The 13,560-nt window shown below is 54.5% G+C and overlaps 1 protein-coding gene across 1 annotated transcript in view; it reads left to right on the top strand.

Moving 5' to 3' along the window:
- The window catches only part of EFCAB8 (EF-hand calcium binding domain 8), a 67,203-nt gene that overhangs the window by 34,180 nt on the left and 19,463 nt on the right, over nucleotides 1-13,560 (top strand). Inside the window, exons 12-20 of the mRNA XM_036093254.2 lie at nucleotides 2,528-2,595; nucleotides 2,910-3,061; nucleotides 4,426-4,563; nucleotides 5,029-5,142; nucleotides 5,585-5,812; nucleotides 6,509-6,579; nucleotides 7,337-7,541; nucleotides 8,405-8,617; nucleotides 9,716-9,841. Of these exons, the coding sequence (XP_035949147.2) occupies nucleotides 2,528-2,595; nucleotides 2,910-3,061; nucleotides 4,426-4,563; nucleotides 5,029-5,142; nucleotides 5,585-5,812; nucleotides 6,509-6,579; nucleotides 7,337-7,541; nucleotides 8,405-8,617; nucleotides 9,716-9,841 (1,315 nt within the window). The remainder of the gene's footprint in view (nucleotides 1-2,527; nucleotides 2,596-2,909; nucleotides 3,062-4,425; nucleotides 4,564-5,028; nucleotides 5,143-5,584; nucleotides 5,813-6,508; nucleotides 6,580-7,336; nucleotides 7,542-8,404; nucleotides 8,618-9,715; nucleotides 9,842-13,560) is intronic.

The raw sequence follows: 13,560 nt of genomic DNA, 5'->3' as shown, positions 1-13,560 counted from the left end.
AGGTGGACATCACAGGATCACCTCATCCTGGCCATGAGGGTCTCTGTGGTCTGTCCCTGCTGCCTTCCTAATCTCACCTCTTCTACCTTCCTCCTCCAGCCCCCTGTGGCCCCCTTGTGGTTCAGGCATGCTCCTGCCCCAGGGCCTTTGAATTGTTCCTTTCCGCCCAGTATGTCCTTGTTTCTTCTTTGTTTTTATTTTTTAAACATTTTCGTTACTAAAAATCTTAAACACACAGAAGTAGAGAAAATACTATGATACATCAGTATTACTAGTACCTAGTCCAAGTTAATCTCCCCCCAGTTGTCTCTAACATATCTTTTTCGATTATTTGGTAAGAGATATAAACAAATTCTTAGGTTCTGAGCACAGGAACGGTATGGTTTGATGTGTAGGAGCATCCTTCTGGCTTCTCTGTTGCAAGTGGAGTGGGCAGGTGTGGAGTTGGGGACTCCAGTGACGATACCATTGTAATAATTCAGGCTACCTATGATGATGGCCTGGAATCAGCCAGTGGAGATGAGATGGAGGGATTTGAGATACACTCTGGGGGCAGGTTGGAGAATGTATTTATACCCATGAGAGCACGCAGACCCTTCGGGTTGTCTGCATGCAGTACACCTGCTGGCCAGCAGGTGGCACCATTGACTGTTTGCTGGTCTTTAGTTCCCGGCAAGGACCTCTCAGGGCATGGCCTCCACAGGAGGGGTCTGGCATTGTCACCCCCAAACTTTGCCTCTAGAGTCAGCCTCAGCCTCCGAGGCACTGTGGGCCTGAGAGCTTGGCTCCCTGGCAGCCAGCACGCGCTGAGTTCTTCAGATGCTTGCAGCCAGCAGTGAATCTGAGCCGAGGAGCCAGGGTGGAGTTGGAGGGAGCCTGTGCTGGGTGTGTGGACTGACCCACAGTGTCTCCCCTGCTTTACCCTCTTCTCTCACTTCTGCCCCCACCACTGAGTCAAAGCCACCTGAACTGCTTGCCATGGCCTTCTTCCCTGCGTCCCCTCTGACCTTCCGGTCCCTTCTCTACACAGCAACCATCTGCAGACTGGTCTCCTGCAGCTACCCTGTCAAAGCCACCTGTTTATTTCCCTGCAGGACCTGTCCCAATGTGCAAAGGTCCATCTCCTTTGTCTCTCTGTTCATTTACTTGCTCCTGCTGTTTCCCTCTGGAAGGAAAACTCCATGAAGGCAGGGGCATCTTATCTATGCCCCTGGTAATCCCGGCAGGGTGTAGATGCCAGTAAATCTTGGTTGCATGAGTGAGTGAATCAGCCTGAAATAATTTCTAGTGACATTGTGGTGACCATTCTTCCAGAAGATTTCTCTGTGCATATATGCATGGAGGGAGATGTATCTGGTTTGACAATAAATGAGATACATGTATTTGATATGCTCTTCTTGAAGTTTCAGTTTTTTGAGGAATCCTTCTGGCGGTGGAAGGGAGAGTAGATTTGGAGTGGGAGCAAGACTGGAGGTTAAGAGACCTGCTGGGAGGCTGACGCAGAGATGAAGGGGGTCTAAACTGAGCAAAGGCCAGGGCTCTGGTGGGACGTGGGCAACGAGGGTTCAGGGCCCAGCTGGATGATGGGAATGCTGGCGAGGGAGCCTCCAGGATGACCCCTAGGCAACTGGGTTAGGCCCCTGGGGAGTGATAAAGGAGCCAGTTCAGGGGCCGTTCAGTGGAGGGCATGCTGCAGTAGAGGGCTGGGCTACCCTGCAATGGGGCCCTCTGAGTTGAGGTTCAAAAGGGGAGTTTGAGTAGAAAGAGCAGGATGTATGGATAAGGGGGAATAGCATGTGCCAAGGCACAGAGCTTCCAGTACTCTTGGGCCAGACCCTCCTGAGACCCCTGCCTGGGTCACCCTGGCCCTCCTGAGCCCCATCCACCCGGCTGTACCTGTTCCTCTCCTGGAGCACTGGCAACTGAGCCTCCTGCCTCTTCCTGCCACGCCCACCCTGGGTCTGAATCCTGACGCCCCCATCTTGCCAGCCTTGTGGCCTTGGGCAAACTCCTTAGTTTCTGCTTTCCATGTCCTCATTGTGGCACAGGGCTGATGACACTCTCTAGGGTTATATGAAGGCTCCAGATGATGAACGAGACAGCACCCAGCACAGGAACCAGCACAGAGCAGGCCGGGGCACAAGGACCCGGGAGCTCCCCTTCTCCTGGCCCTTAGAATCCCCTCATTTTTAAAAATGTGTGTCATGGGTCAGGGGACGCCTGTCTCAGTATGGTTGAAGTGAGGATCAAGTTAAGTTAAATGTATTACGGCTGTAAGGAGTTGCTCCTGCTTTGGGGGTGCCTTCACCTACAGGTGGGAGGGGGGCGCCTCCTCCACGAGCTGCTGGCTTTGGGCTGAGACGCACGGCAGCCGCCCTGCCTGTGGTGCTCCGCCCCGACTTGGCTGCAGGGTGAGCCCCGGGGTTGCTGGGGTTGCTCCTGTCCTTGGGTGAGAGGTAATGGCTTCTCCCTGGCTTCCCTGCCGCCGTCGCTCCCGGCCTGCAGCCTTCGCCCTTTGCTGTTGTAGGTTTTCCGTGCTGAACTTAAGAAAAGGGATTCTGTGCTTTGATTACTGCCCAGACAAGAACTTAGTGGGTAAGTCATCTTCATGTCCCCTAGAAACCCCAGGCCTGGTGGAACCGGGGTGAAGGCTGCTGGGGACATGGTGCGGAGGCTCTGTCTGGGCTCCTCTCCTGCCACTCTGGTTGCAGCCCGTGGGCACCTGGGGCGGTGTGGTGACACAGGCTCTGCTTGGCATGATGGGGGAGGCTGTGGGGGAGGAGTGGCAAAGGGGCAGATGATAACCACAACCCCCCATCTGCCACACCTGCCTGGGGTCCAGGGCCTGGTCCCAGGAGAAGGTCCCAGCATAGGCCCCCCATGGTTGACACCCATTCTTTTGACCCCAGTGACCGGTGGCTATGACCCCCTCATCCGCCTGTGGAACCCCTTCTTCTCAAAAAAGCCCGTGTGGATGATGAAGGGGCATCAGACTTCCGTGACGCACATCCTGGTGAACAGCAAAAATAGCAGCATCCTCCTCAGCGTCTCCAAGGACAAGGTGCTGTCCTCATGGAGCACAGCTCTTCCACTCGCACGGGTTCCTGTTCCCCGGCAGAGACGCTGGCCCTGGGAAAACCATGTAGCTCGGCCAGGCCAGGGGCCGGCAGTCAGCGGCAGCCTGAGGCCCAGGGGGATGGTGTGACCTCCCTGCCCGTGGTTCCACACCCGCCTGGCTGCCCCAGGTGGAGTCACCACGAGGGGGCTGGGGGTCTCTGACAGCCCCTGGTAGAGGCCTGCACCCCACTCTGAGCAGTCCGCCAGAGCTGGGTTCCCATGTCGCCCAGCCTGGCTTCTTGCTCTGTGGTCCTGGGCAAGGCCCTTCTGATTTCTGAGCCTCAGTCCCCTCATCCACAGGATGGGTGGTTGAGAGGTTTAGAGCAGGACTGGTGGGAAAGTGGCAGTGTTGCGGTTGGCACACAGTAGGTGTGCGATACGTGTGAGCCACTCCCTGCCCCCCTGCCCCCCAGCTCTCCTGTGACCCCTTCTCGGCTGCCCTGGCTCTCGGGGCCTGACCGGACCTTCTCCAGCGCCCGGGACTCCCTAGTTCCGGGCTTGTCACTTTGCACCTCTGCACCGATTGGTTCAGGGTACCGCCCCGGCTTCGGGGCTGCTCGGCTGTTCTAGCCAATGTGGGGGTGCAGCCAACGGCTCCAGGGGTCCTCCTTCAGGGTACACGTTTGTGTCTTCTGGGAATCAGTAGATTGAGAGTTGGCAGGACCCTTGGGTTACCCAGGCCACCCTCCCCAGCACAGCCCACACTTTCTGTTATCTGGACTTCTCCCAGTAGCCCCAAGAATTGGGTGTCACGGTGTCTGCTGAAGGATCTGAGGCTGGAGGGGCAGGGGACCGGGACGAGCTAGCCCAAATCCTCACAGAGGCGATGGGCAGAGGCAGGGTATGGATTGGAGTCATGCCCTTTCCTGCTTACTGCTGATGTCTCCAAGCAACGGGCATCCTGGAGGGACTTCCGTGGGTTCCTCAACTTGGGATGAACTCGAGGGGGCTGCTGTGGGGACAGGTGGGCTTTTTAGCAACCCTGTCGGTAGGCACTGTGTGCAGTGCCTGAGTTTAGTTGAGGTAGGCTGGCGGGGGAGCCTGTGACGGTCTGCAGGGGCTCATGCTGTCTTGCTCGGTCTTCATCCTCAGCTGTTGAGTGGCCGCCACTCCAGCAGGGTAGGGGGGTGGGGGAGCCTCAGTTTCCTCATCTGAGCATAAGAACAGCATCTCTGTGGTACGGTTGGCATCTGTGCAGTGTTGGAAGCGCTTGCACTGTGTGGGCCCTCCTCACACCCCAAGGCCTCAGGCGCCCATGCCTCCCCGAGAGCCCACCCTCAGCCTCTCTGCCCGTTTCTCACCCCCCAGAATATCCGCGTGTGGGACATGCAGGACTACATATGCCTCCAGTCCTTCTGCGGGAAGCTTTTCGCCCTGGGGAACTGCCCCATCACCAGCATCTACTTCCACAAGAACGAAGACAGTCTCATCTGTAGCACCTATTCGGTGAGTGCTGTGCGGGAGGGAGTGAGCCCCCGCTCCGGGGCAGGAGCCGAGAATGCATTCATTAGACGCTGCCCCATCCCTCAAGGAACCGAGGAGGTAGGAGGAGAACAGAGAATGACAGTAGAAAATGCTCCGTGGTGGGATGGAGATGTATGCCAGGTGCTTCTTGGAGCACAGAGAATGGATCCTTAGCCTAGTGTGGTCAGGGAAGGCTCCCTGGAGGAGGGGACACTAGACTGATGTTGTAAGCTTCCCAGGAGTTATGAAGGACACTGGACTCCCAAGGAGAAGGCGCGAGAGGTATCAGCAGGCAGGCTGAGGAGCCAAGAGGCCTCATTGGGCTCAGGTCTGTGTGCAGTCAGGACGTTTGATGTTGCAGTTTATTGGAAGTTTCTCCCTGGGGCCAGTCACTAGGGGCGGAGCCCTTCTGACTGCCCAGCTGCCGGCCTCACTCCTCACCTATAGATTGGGATCCTCAAAGGGTACTTGGAGACCAAGGAGCCGGGAAAAGCAGGGGAGAAGACCACGACCTACAGCTCACCCGTGTGTGCCGTCCTCTACAGCAAGATTTTTAAGCAGGTGAGTGGGCTGGAGCCGGTCATGCCTCAGGCTGTCGGGAGGGCCAGGGGACCTCAGGCAGGACCCAGACCCCCTGAGGGGTCCAGAGCTGCATCCAAGGAGCAGTCAGCACAGCGGCGGGGTGGGGGGAGGATTCATAGCTTTGAGGGGGGCGTGGGGGCAGCAGCACGTGGATGAGAAGCAGCCCTGCAGGGGGCCGGTAGCCTGAGGTGGGGTGGGAGCCCCACCACTTGGTTGGGGGATTGCCTCACTCCTCTGAGCAGAGGAAGGCCTGTCTTCACGAGGGCCTTACCGGGCAGCAGGAAGGGCCTGGTTGCCCATTTTGGCAGGACATCACGGGGAGAGGGGCGCTGGGCCAGCCCCAGCCGTGACAGGTGGGGGCCACCCTTGGGAGTGGGGACGCTCTCCTCTCTAGGAGCCGCAGCCGCCTGCTCCCCTGCAGGTGGTGAGCGGCTGCCTGAGCAGCTTGGTGAGCGTGTGGGAGGTGGCGACGGGCAGGCGGACGATGGAGTTCTCTGTGACCGGCGACCAGCAGATGGAGCTGTCCACCATGTGCCTGGACGAATCAGAGCGCTGCCTGCTCACGGGTTTACGCGACGGCACCATAAAGATGTGGAACTACGCCATTGGTGAATGCCTGCTGGTCTTCCCCAACATGGACCACCTGGAGGTCGGTCTGCTCTGTCAGCTGGGACTGGGGGCGCCACGGGGAGACGCAGAGCACAGCGCCCCCGAGCCTGGGGCCCCCCTTTCAGGCTGGGCACATAGACTGCCTGCCTTCATGCCTGCCTGAGCCTTTGTGTTCTCGCCTGTAGAGTGAAGCTAGGTCACAGTGCCTGTCCTTATCAAGCATTCTGCAAGTGCTATAGTTACTCTTGTTCTTTCGATTCATGAGCACGCCTTAGCCCGGGTCTGAGAGCTTCGGACGGCATTTCTAGCAGCGGGGCCAGGAGAGCCCCACGCTCACTCCTGTTCTGGAAATGTCTGCCAGCGTCCTAGAGACGGTCTGGGGGTATGGCATAGAGCAAAGCCAGCCACTCTGGGACCTGAGCCCATGACTAACTCTTATGAAAGTCCTTTAACTAGTTCAGAAGGAGCCCTTGGCCGAGTAGCCAGGGATCTGAGTACTGTTCAGACCCTATCACTCAGTTATTTGACCCTCCCAGGGATCCCCCTGTTGAGCGGACATGGATACCTACACTCTCTCCCTGCTCCAAGTCTATCAAACGGGATAATGTGATGTGAGAGCATTCTGAAAAATATATGGTGGTACCGCCTCTAGGGAACTCATCATCACGGAGAGCTTTGACCTGGGGCCATTTTCTCTGAGGTGCCTCAGGGCTCTGTTATCTGTCATCTTCCACAGATTAGTGGGATTGTCCATATGAACAAAGCGTTCTACGTGACCGGGTGGAGTAAGAGAATCACTTGCTTCATGTGAGTAGCTAAGGACAGCTGACCGCTCTCCTTACTTCAGATGGGATCCCCCATTCCTAGCTTCACTAGTGGTTGGAAGACCAAGCAAGAAATTCGTGGCGGGTATGTCCAGTGCTTCATCTGCTTATCTGTCCATTCATTCACCACTCCTTGAGGCTAACATGTTCTAGATTTTGTGCTATGTGCTAGAGATGGGTGTAAACAAGAATGATGGGGTCTCCATCCTCCGAGGGGGACGCAGAGGCTAATCAAATGACTTCATTTATAATGATAAAGTCTGTTGAGTGCTGTGGGGGAAGGGAGCACAGGTTTCTAAGGGGAGGGGATGGAAATCTGATTTCGTCTCAGGGGCGGTCAGGAAAGGCTCATCTGAGGATGGTGCGGGTGGAGTAGGGTCTTCTCAGCAAAGCAGCGAAGGGCTGGGGGTAGGAAGAACATTCCAGACAGAGGGAACAGAATGTGCAAGGCCTCTTCCTTTCCAGAGGGCCTTTCTAGGGCCATGGCTTCCCTTCTTTAGTCCTTACTCAGCTGTCCAGAGGGGGTGGATTCATCAGATTAGTTTATATAAAGCCCTGAGGACAGGGCCTTTGTCATGGGCACACAGTAGGTGCTCCGTAAATGAGGTTGGTGGGGCAGAGCTCCAACCTGAGTGCCCTCTTCCGAGTTGCCTCCCAGAATCTAAAGGCCTTGGTGTTTCCCGCCCCCGGGAACAGTAAGGCCGAGCGGCCCGCCCTCCCACCTCTGGCCCTGTGCGTAGGCTCCACAAGACCAAGCCGGTGTTCGTGGGCTACCCCTGGCACATCTTCCACAAGGAGGACGTTCTGAGCATGGCCAAGTACCAGAACCAGTTCCTCGGGACCTCTTCCTACAACGGGGACATCCTCTTCTGGAACGTCAACCTGTTCAAGCCCATCCTCAATTTCAACGCCTCTGTGAGCCCCTTGCCTTTGCTGCCCAAGAAGGTATGGTTAACAGGAGCACCCCCCACTCTCTCTCAGCTGTGGGTCAGACTCAGCTGGAGGGCCGGGTGGGGGGGGTAGGAAGGAGAGGGGACGTGACGACTTCTTTTGGAGGAGGTTGGGAGCTAGGTAGGTGGGTGCTAGTTTCTAGAATTATTCTCATTTGCCCCAGACAAGGAAACTGAGGCACAGGGAGGTTAGGCATCTTGCCTGAGGTTGCACAGCCCAGAAGTGGTGGGTCCAGACCCAGGTGGTGTGGTAGCAGAGCATTCACATCTTCTAGAGCTGGTCCTGTTCTGTCTAGCAGATGACTCTTTCCTCGAAGGCGGCTCCTATCTTACTCCTCATGGCTGTGTTCACACTCTGGGCTCACCGGGCTCATGCAAGGGACTTAGGAAACCCACACCGTCTCTCAATTATGCTGTCTTTGCAGATGAAGCTGGAAGGGGCCTTTGGGGTCACCTCATCCAGTAATTTTCCAAACATGTTGGGGACAGATGCTCAGAGGCTACTGCAGTGGCTTCTCCTAGAGCAGTTCAGCTTTTTACCTGTTTAACACTTCGGAGCTTCCCTTAAGATTACAAACAACCTCACAAATATTTGGAAACCACTGTCCATTTCACTGATGGGGAGACTGAGTCCCTCACAGGAGCGGTGTCCCGCCTGTGGGCACTCAGGGCATTCCTGGTTAGCCCCGGGACAGGGTTATGAGTTCTGGTTTGATGCTTCTAAGGGTACTCAGTTTCTAGGGAGCAAGGCCTGGGGCACCTGGAGGGCCCTTTAGGTATTGGCATCGGGCTGAGGAGGCCCTGCATGTCCCTCTGGGACACTGCAGTGTCACCGGGGCGGGTGTCTCCCTGGCACAGGTCCAAAAAGTGGACAACTTCCTGGCTGAGAGCCTCCGGTCGGGCAAGTCCTGCATGGAGCACCAGGAGTGGGCTCACAGACCACCAGGGCAGCCCCCGGTCCCCAGAGCCAGGACTGTGGCCAACGCCAACCTGCAACGGAACCTGATGTCGGCCCCCCCGGTGATGAAGCACCCCAGAGACAAGCAGCCGGAGAGGCCTGCACCCCCACAGGTGGGAGCGGGAGCTGAGCCCTGGCAGCTACCCGGGGGCCTGTCGTGTGTTTGTGTTCTTATATGGAGGCACTCTTTCCAGAGCACCTTTACGTCCATCAGCTCACCTCCCTGGTTAGATTCACCTGATCCAGCCCACTCTGCTGCCTCCAGTCTGGGCATGCTCCCTTCCCAGAGTCTACAAGCTGGGGGGAGGGCAGACCTGGAGGGAAGACAACCCAGAGAACCTAGAATCACAGGCTAGTTCCTGGGCTACTTTCTCAGTCCTCCAGCGAGTGTAATCTGGAAGAGATGAGCCAACCGGGGCCTGCCTACCTCCCCGACCCAGCCTCTCTGAGGCTCCGGGGGTCTGTGGCCCAAGCAGAGGCAAACTACTTCCCTGCTCCTCTGAGCCCTCATCTCTGCCCCAAGATTAACCCTTCCAGCCTTGACTGATGGTCTCATTTTGAGGGGAGGAGGGAGATGGAGCTGGGGGGTGGGGCGTGGGCGTTTGGCCTCAGACTCTCAGCAGTGAAGACAGTATCTTGTGCAGGGCTGGGGGAGCCCAGCAAACTGCTTCAGCAATTGAGCCTGATTCCGGTTCCCGGGAACTGAGGCTTGAAAGAGAAACCCCACCTTCCGTAAATACACAACACTTGTCGGGCGTAGGCAGTGCAGACTCGATCCCATGTGGGCTGCTCGGACGGGTTCTGCTGTAAGACGTGCGCACTGCGTCTTATTACAGGACACTCAGACCACCTCTGGAGGATCGGGCTGCACCACTGCATTCACATCTTGTAGAGCAATGGCTATACACGCCCTAATCCTCACCTTTGGCCAGGGGTCTCTTCCAGGACAAAGGCGGGGTGGTTTCCACAAAGGCAAACTCAAGTCTCTGTCCTGAGAGCAGAAGCTGCTGGTTTAACATGGAGATTCCCCAGCGCTGGAATGCCTTTACTGCAGGATCCCTTCAACACCCGGCCATCCCTTTCACAGGGCAGTGGATCGACCGAGGGGGGCTGGGCGGGTCGTACTTTCAGCATCTGCCTCTGGTCTCTGTTTCCCCACAGGGTAGGGAGATCCTCCCATGATGACCTGGGAGGCCCATTTCTCTTTTCAGAAACCTGTCCACTCTGGAAGCCCCAAGCTGTTAAGAATGCCCTATGGCAAACAGTCGATCTTCAGAGATGCTCAAAGAGGGGAATTCCAGAAGATCCTGCTGCAATCCAACGCGTCTGTGGAGAAGGTGGGCCACGCTCAGGCAGGGTCTGGGCTGTGAGCCGGACATGAACAGTGGGGATGGGCTGGGAAGGGCAGGGCCGACGAGCCTAGGGGGGCCAGCCTGGCTCTCCCCAGGACCTGGAGAGGCGTGGCGCAGGTGAAGGAACCACTCAGGATTCTGGCTTCAGGGCTGCTGTGTGTGTGGGAAGCTCCTTGGGTGTGCCTGGGGGGCTGTGAAGGGTCCCCTCCTGGTTGTGGGCTGGACTGGGAGGTAGGAGAAGTAGCATTGCCAGAACCCACTGTTAAAATGCCCTTCTGTGCTCTGGTAGGGTGTTTTTTGTTTTGTTTCTAAGATTTTATCTATTTATTTGAGACAGAGAGAGTGTGTGTGTGTGTGTGCGCGCACGCGCATGAGTTGGGGGGAAGGGGCAGAGAAAGAGGGAGAAGCAGACTCCCTGCCCAGCAGGGTGCCCAATGTGGGGCTTGATCCCAGGACCCTGAGATCATGACCTGAGCTGAAGGCAGATGCTTAACCAACTGGGCCACCCAGGCTCCCATGGTAGGGTGTTTTGTACATGTGAGTAGGGATTGGGTCATCTCTGTTCTTCTCCCTTCCTCCTGCACTTTTCCCCTTTCTGACCTTGGACGCCCCTCACTGATTTGTCACCACTAGATGAAGTGGCCTCTAAGGCCCCTTCTAGCTTTGATCTGCAAAGATATGGTAATTCAGAGACTGTTTGGGTTCCCTAAATCCCTACCAGTGAAAATCCACATCACAGTTGTGTTAGGGTGTGGCAGGACGGGCCCTATCCCCAGCTCCAGGGCACCAGGGACTTGGGAATCAGGGAGCAGTGCCCTGCAGAGCTGGGCCTGCGGGGGAGGGGGGGGTAGTAGAGAGCTGCAAACAGCTGGACAGTCTCTCCTCCAGGTTCTGAATGTGCTTTGCTCTCTTTTAAAAAAGTGCCTTAGGGGCACCTGGCTGGCTCAGTAGGTAGAGCATGCAACTCTTGATCTCAGGTTGTTAGTTCGAGTCCCACATTGGGTATAGGGATTACCTTAAAAAAAAAAGCCTTAAAAAAAACTTTTAAAAGTAGTCATGCTAGTTGTTAAAAAAAGAAAAAAAGAAGTGTGTATAAAGCAAAATATAAAGGTCCCCAGTGTCTCACTCACTCCACCCCACCAGCAGTAACAGCCACAGTCACTGCTAGTGAATTGGTGGCCTCGGTTAGTCTTTATCCTTTTTATTTTTAGATCAGTGATGTAAAATCATAGCATGTCCTACCATTTACTTTCTAAAAACGTAATTAACCGTATGGCATGGATATGTTTTCCTATCCATAATTTAGGTTCATCTTATTCTTTTGTCAACTTACCTTATTCTTTGTAATAATTGCATAGTGCCCCATAGTTTGGAGGGATCACAAACGATTAGGCCAGTCTTCTCTTAATAGACATGTAGGTTAGGTCCAGTTTTTAACTTTGATGAGCAGCTCTGTATTGAACGTCCTTGTACGTATGCTTCTGTGTGCTTGTGTTAAGTGCATTGTGAGGATGGATTCCTGGAAGCAGTTGCCCAAAAGAACCCATCCCTTTCAGCCTCTGAGTCTGATCCAAGTAGATGACTCAAAGCCTGACCTTTGACTGTGACCTAGTCCCCTCAGGGCCCAGACAGTTATTCATTAAGTAAACACTTAATGTAAACGTGCCAGGCCCTGGGGAGGCTGCAAGAAAGAAAAGAAACAAAAACCTGTGCCCTCGTGCAGCTGATATTCTAGTTGGGGTGAGACAGACAATTAACCAGCGAGTAAAATAAATGGTAGGTCGCAGGGTGAACCAGTACAGCGGAGAACCAGAAAAGTGAGGTGACGGTTGCGGGGGTGGGGATGGCAAGGGAGGTGGAGAGGGTGTGGCCGTTTAAATAGGGTGGTCAGGGAGGGCTTTGTGGAGGAGGTGGCATTTGTACGGAGCTTGAAGGCTGCAGTTGTTTGGAAGGATGGTGATCCAGGCAGAGGGAGCAGCAGATACAAAGGCCCTCACAGGAGAGGTTATTTGGAATGTTCAAGAAAGAACACTCTCTCTCTCTCTCTCTAATTAGAAAGTGGTACATGTCCTTCATTAAAACTGAAAACTTGAAGGCTTATAGTAGCATATAAAATAAAAGAATGACTTACCTTCTTCCTCAGTCTCCAGGGATAATGACTGTTAAGGCATCCTGGTAGACATTTTTCTGTGCAATATACAAGTACATACGTGTACGAAAGTATATATGTACCTACAAATATTTTTTCACCACATAGTATCCTCTTATATATACGCTACTCTGCAATTTGCTTGTTTTCACCCAACACCTAATGGCACCACTTCCTGCCAGTGTCTGTGGAGCCGTGGCCTCTCGTTTACCAGCTGTATGGCATTTTGGCATCTGGGATACCAGGTCTACCCAGCGAGCCCACTGTTGCTCCTAGACAGTTAGGTTTGTAGCTTTTGCCTTTGTAGCTAACATTGCCATGAACATCTTTGCACATGAATTTTGGATCTGTAGTCTATTTCCCAGGCATAAAACTCTAGGATTAGAAATGCGCTCTTAGAGGGGCGCCTGGGTGGCTCAGACGGTTAAGCATCTGCCTTCGGCTCAGGTCATGATCCCGGGATCCTGGGATCGAGCCCCGCATCGGGCTCCCTGCTCCGCGGGAAGCCTGCTTCTCCCTCTCCCTCTGCCTGCTGCTCCCCCTGCTTGTACACTCTCTCTCTCTCTGTCAAAAATAAATAAAATCTTAAAAAAAAAAAAATGCACTCTTAGAAAGCTTTTGATATGCAGTGTTATATTCCAGCCTAATAATAATATCAGCAGCAGTTAATATTTATTGGGCTCTGAGTATCTGCTAGATGTGAGCTTAAACATTTATATGAATTATTTTTATTTTGTCTCTCAAACAGCCCTGGTGGGTATATACTATTATTATTCCCATTTTCTGGGTAAAGAGGCTGAAGCTCAACGAGGTGAAGTGACTTGTCCCAAATCCTCACTGTCAGAAAATAGCCAAGCCAAGGCCTGATTCCAGATCTGTTGGTTTTCAAAGTCTGTGTCCTTGACTCTTCGTACTGCCACCATTGGGAATTCCTTGGGCTTTTTATCTGGACTGGTGATCTGTGTGTAATAGGATTTGTATCATGAATCTTGACAAGAGTCTTTGAAGATTACTTACAAAGGACTGAATGTCTATTGCTGAAATTTCAGGCACTGTGGCTGGTGTGCATGTGTGTGCATGTGTGTATAGCTGGTGGTCCTGTCTGAGGCTGGCCCACTTCTGACGCTGACCCTCCTTCCTGGCTTCTAAGTGCTGTCTTCTACCCCCACTGTTTCTGAAGCAGCCAAGTCCTTTCGCTCTGGGGAACTGGGCAGCAGACTGAGTGGAACTTCTCAGGATGGTGCCCTGGAGAGGGTCCCCCTTGGTCCCAGCCTTTCCCTAGTGGATGAGAGTGAGGGTGGACGGGGACAAGGACACCTGGGGGAGTTTTACCTGTCAGGTCCCCTTCATCACCATTTCTGTCCGGCCATCTCAGAAGACCATGGGGGAGGGCAGAAAGGGCACTTGGAGGGAGACAAGGACACAGATCCAGGGGCAGCTGTGTCTATTACAGTCTAGAGATGAAGCCCCCGTCCTTGACCCTCTCCTTAGTGGTGAAGGACAAGATGGGTGGGGGGTGGCAAAACCCTCTGAAAGGCATGAAGCCCAGTCCATG

Source organism: Halichoerus grypus, chromosome 10, assembly GCF_964656455.1.
Source record: "Halichoerus grypus chromosome 10, mHalGry1.hap1.1, whole genome shotgun sequence".
NCBI classification, from domain to species: Eukaryota; Metazoa; Chordata; class Mammalia; order Carnivora; family Phocidae; genus Halichoerus; species Halichoerus grypus.
Note: the sequence above shows the minus strand (reverse complement) of the source record. Positions and strands in the feature narration are given on the sequence as shown.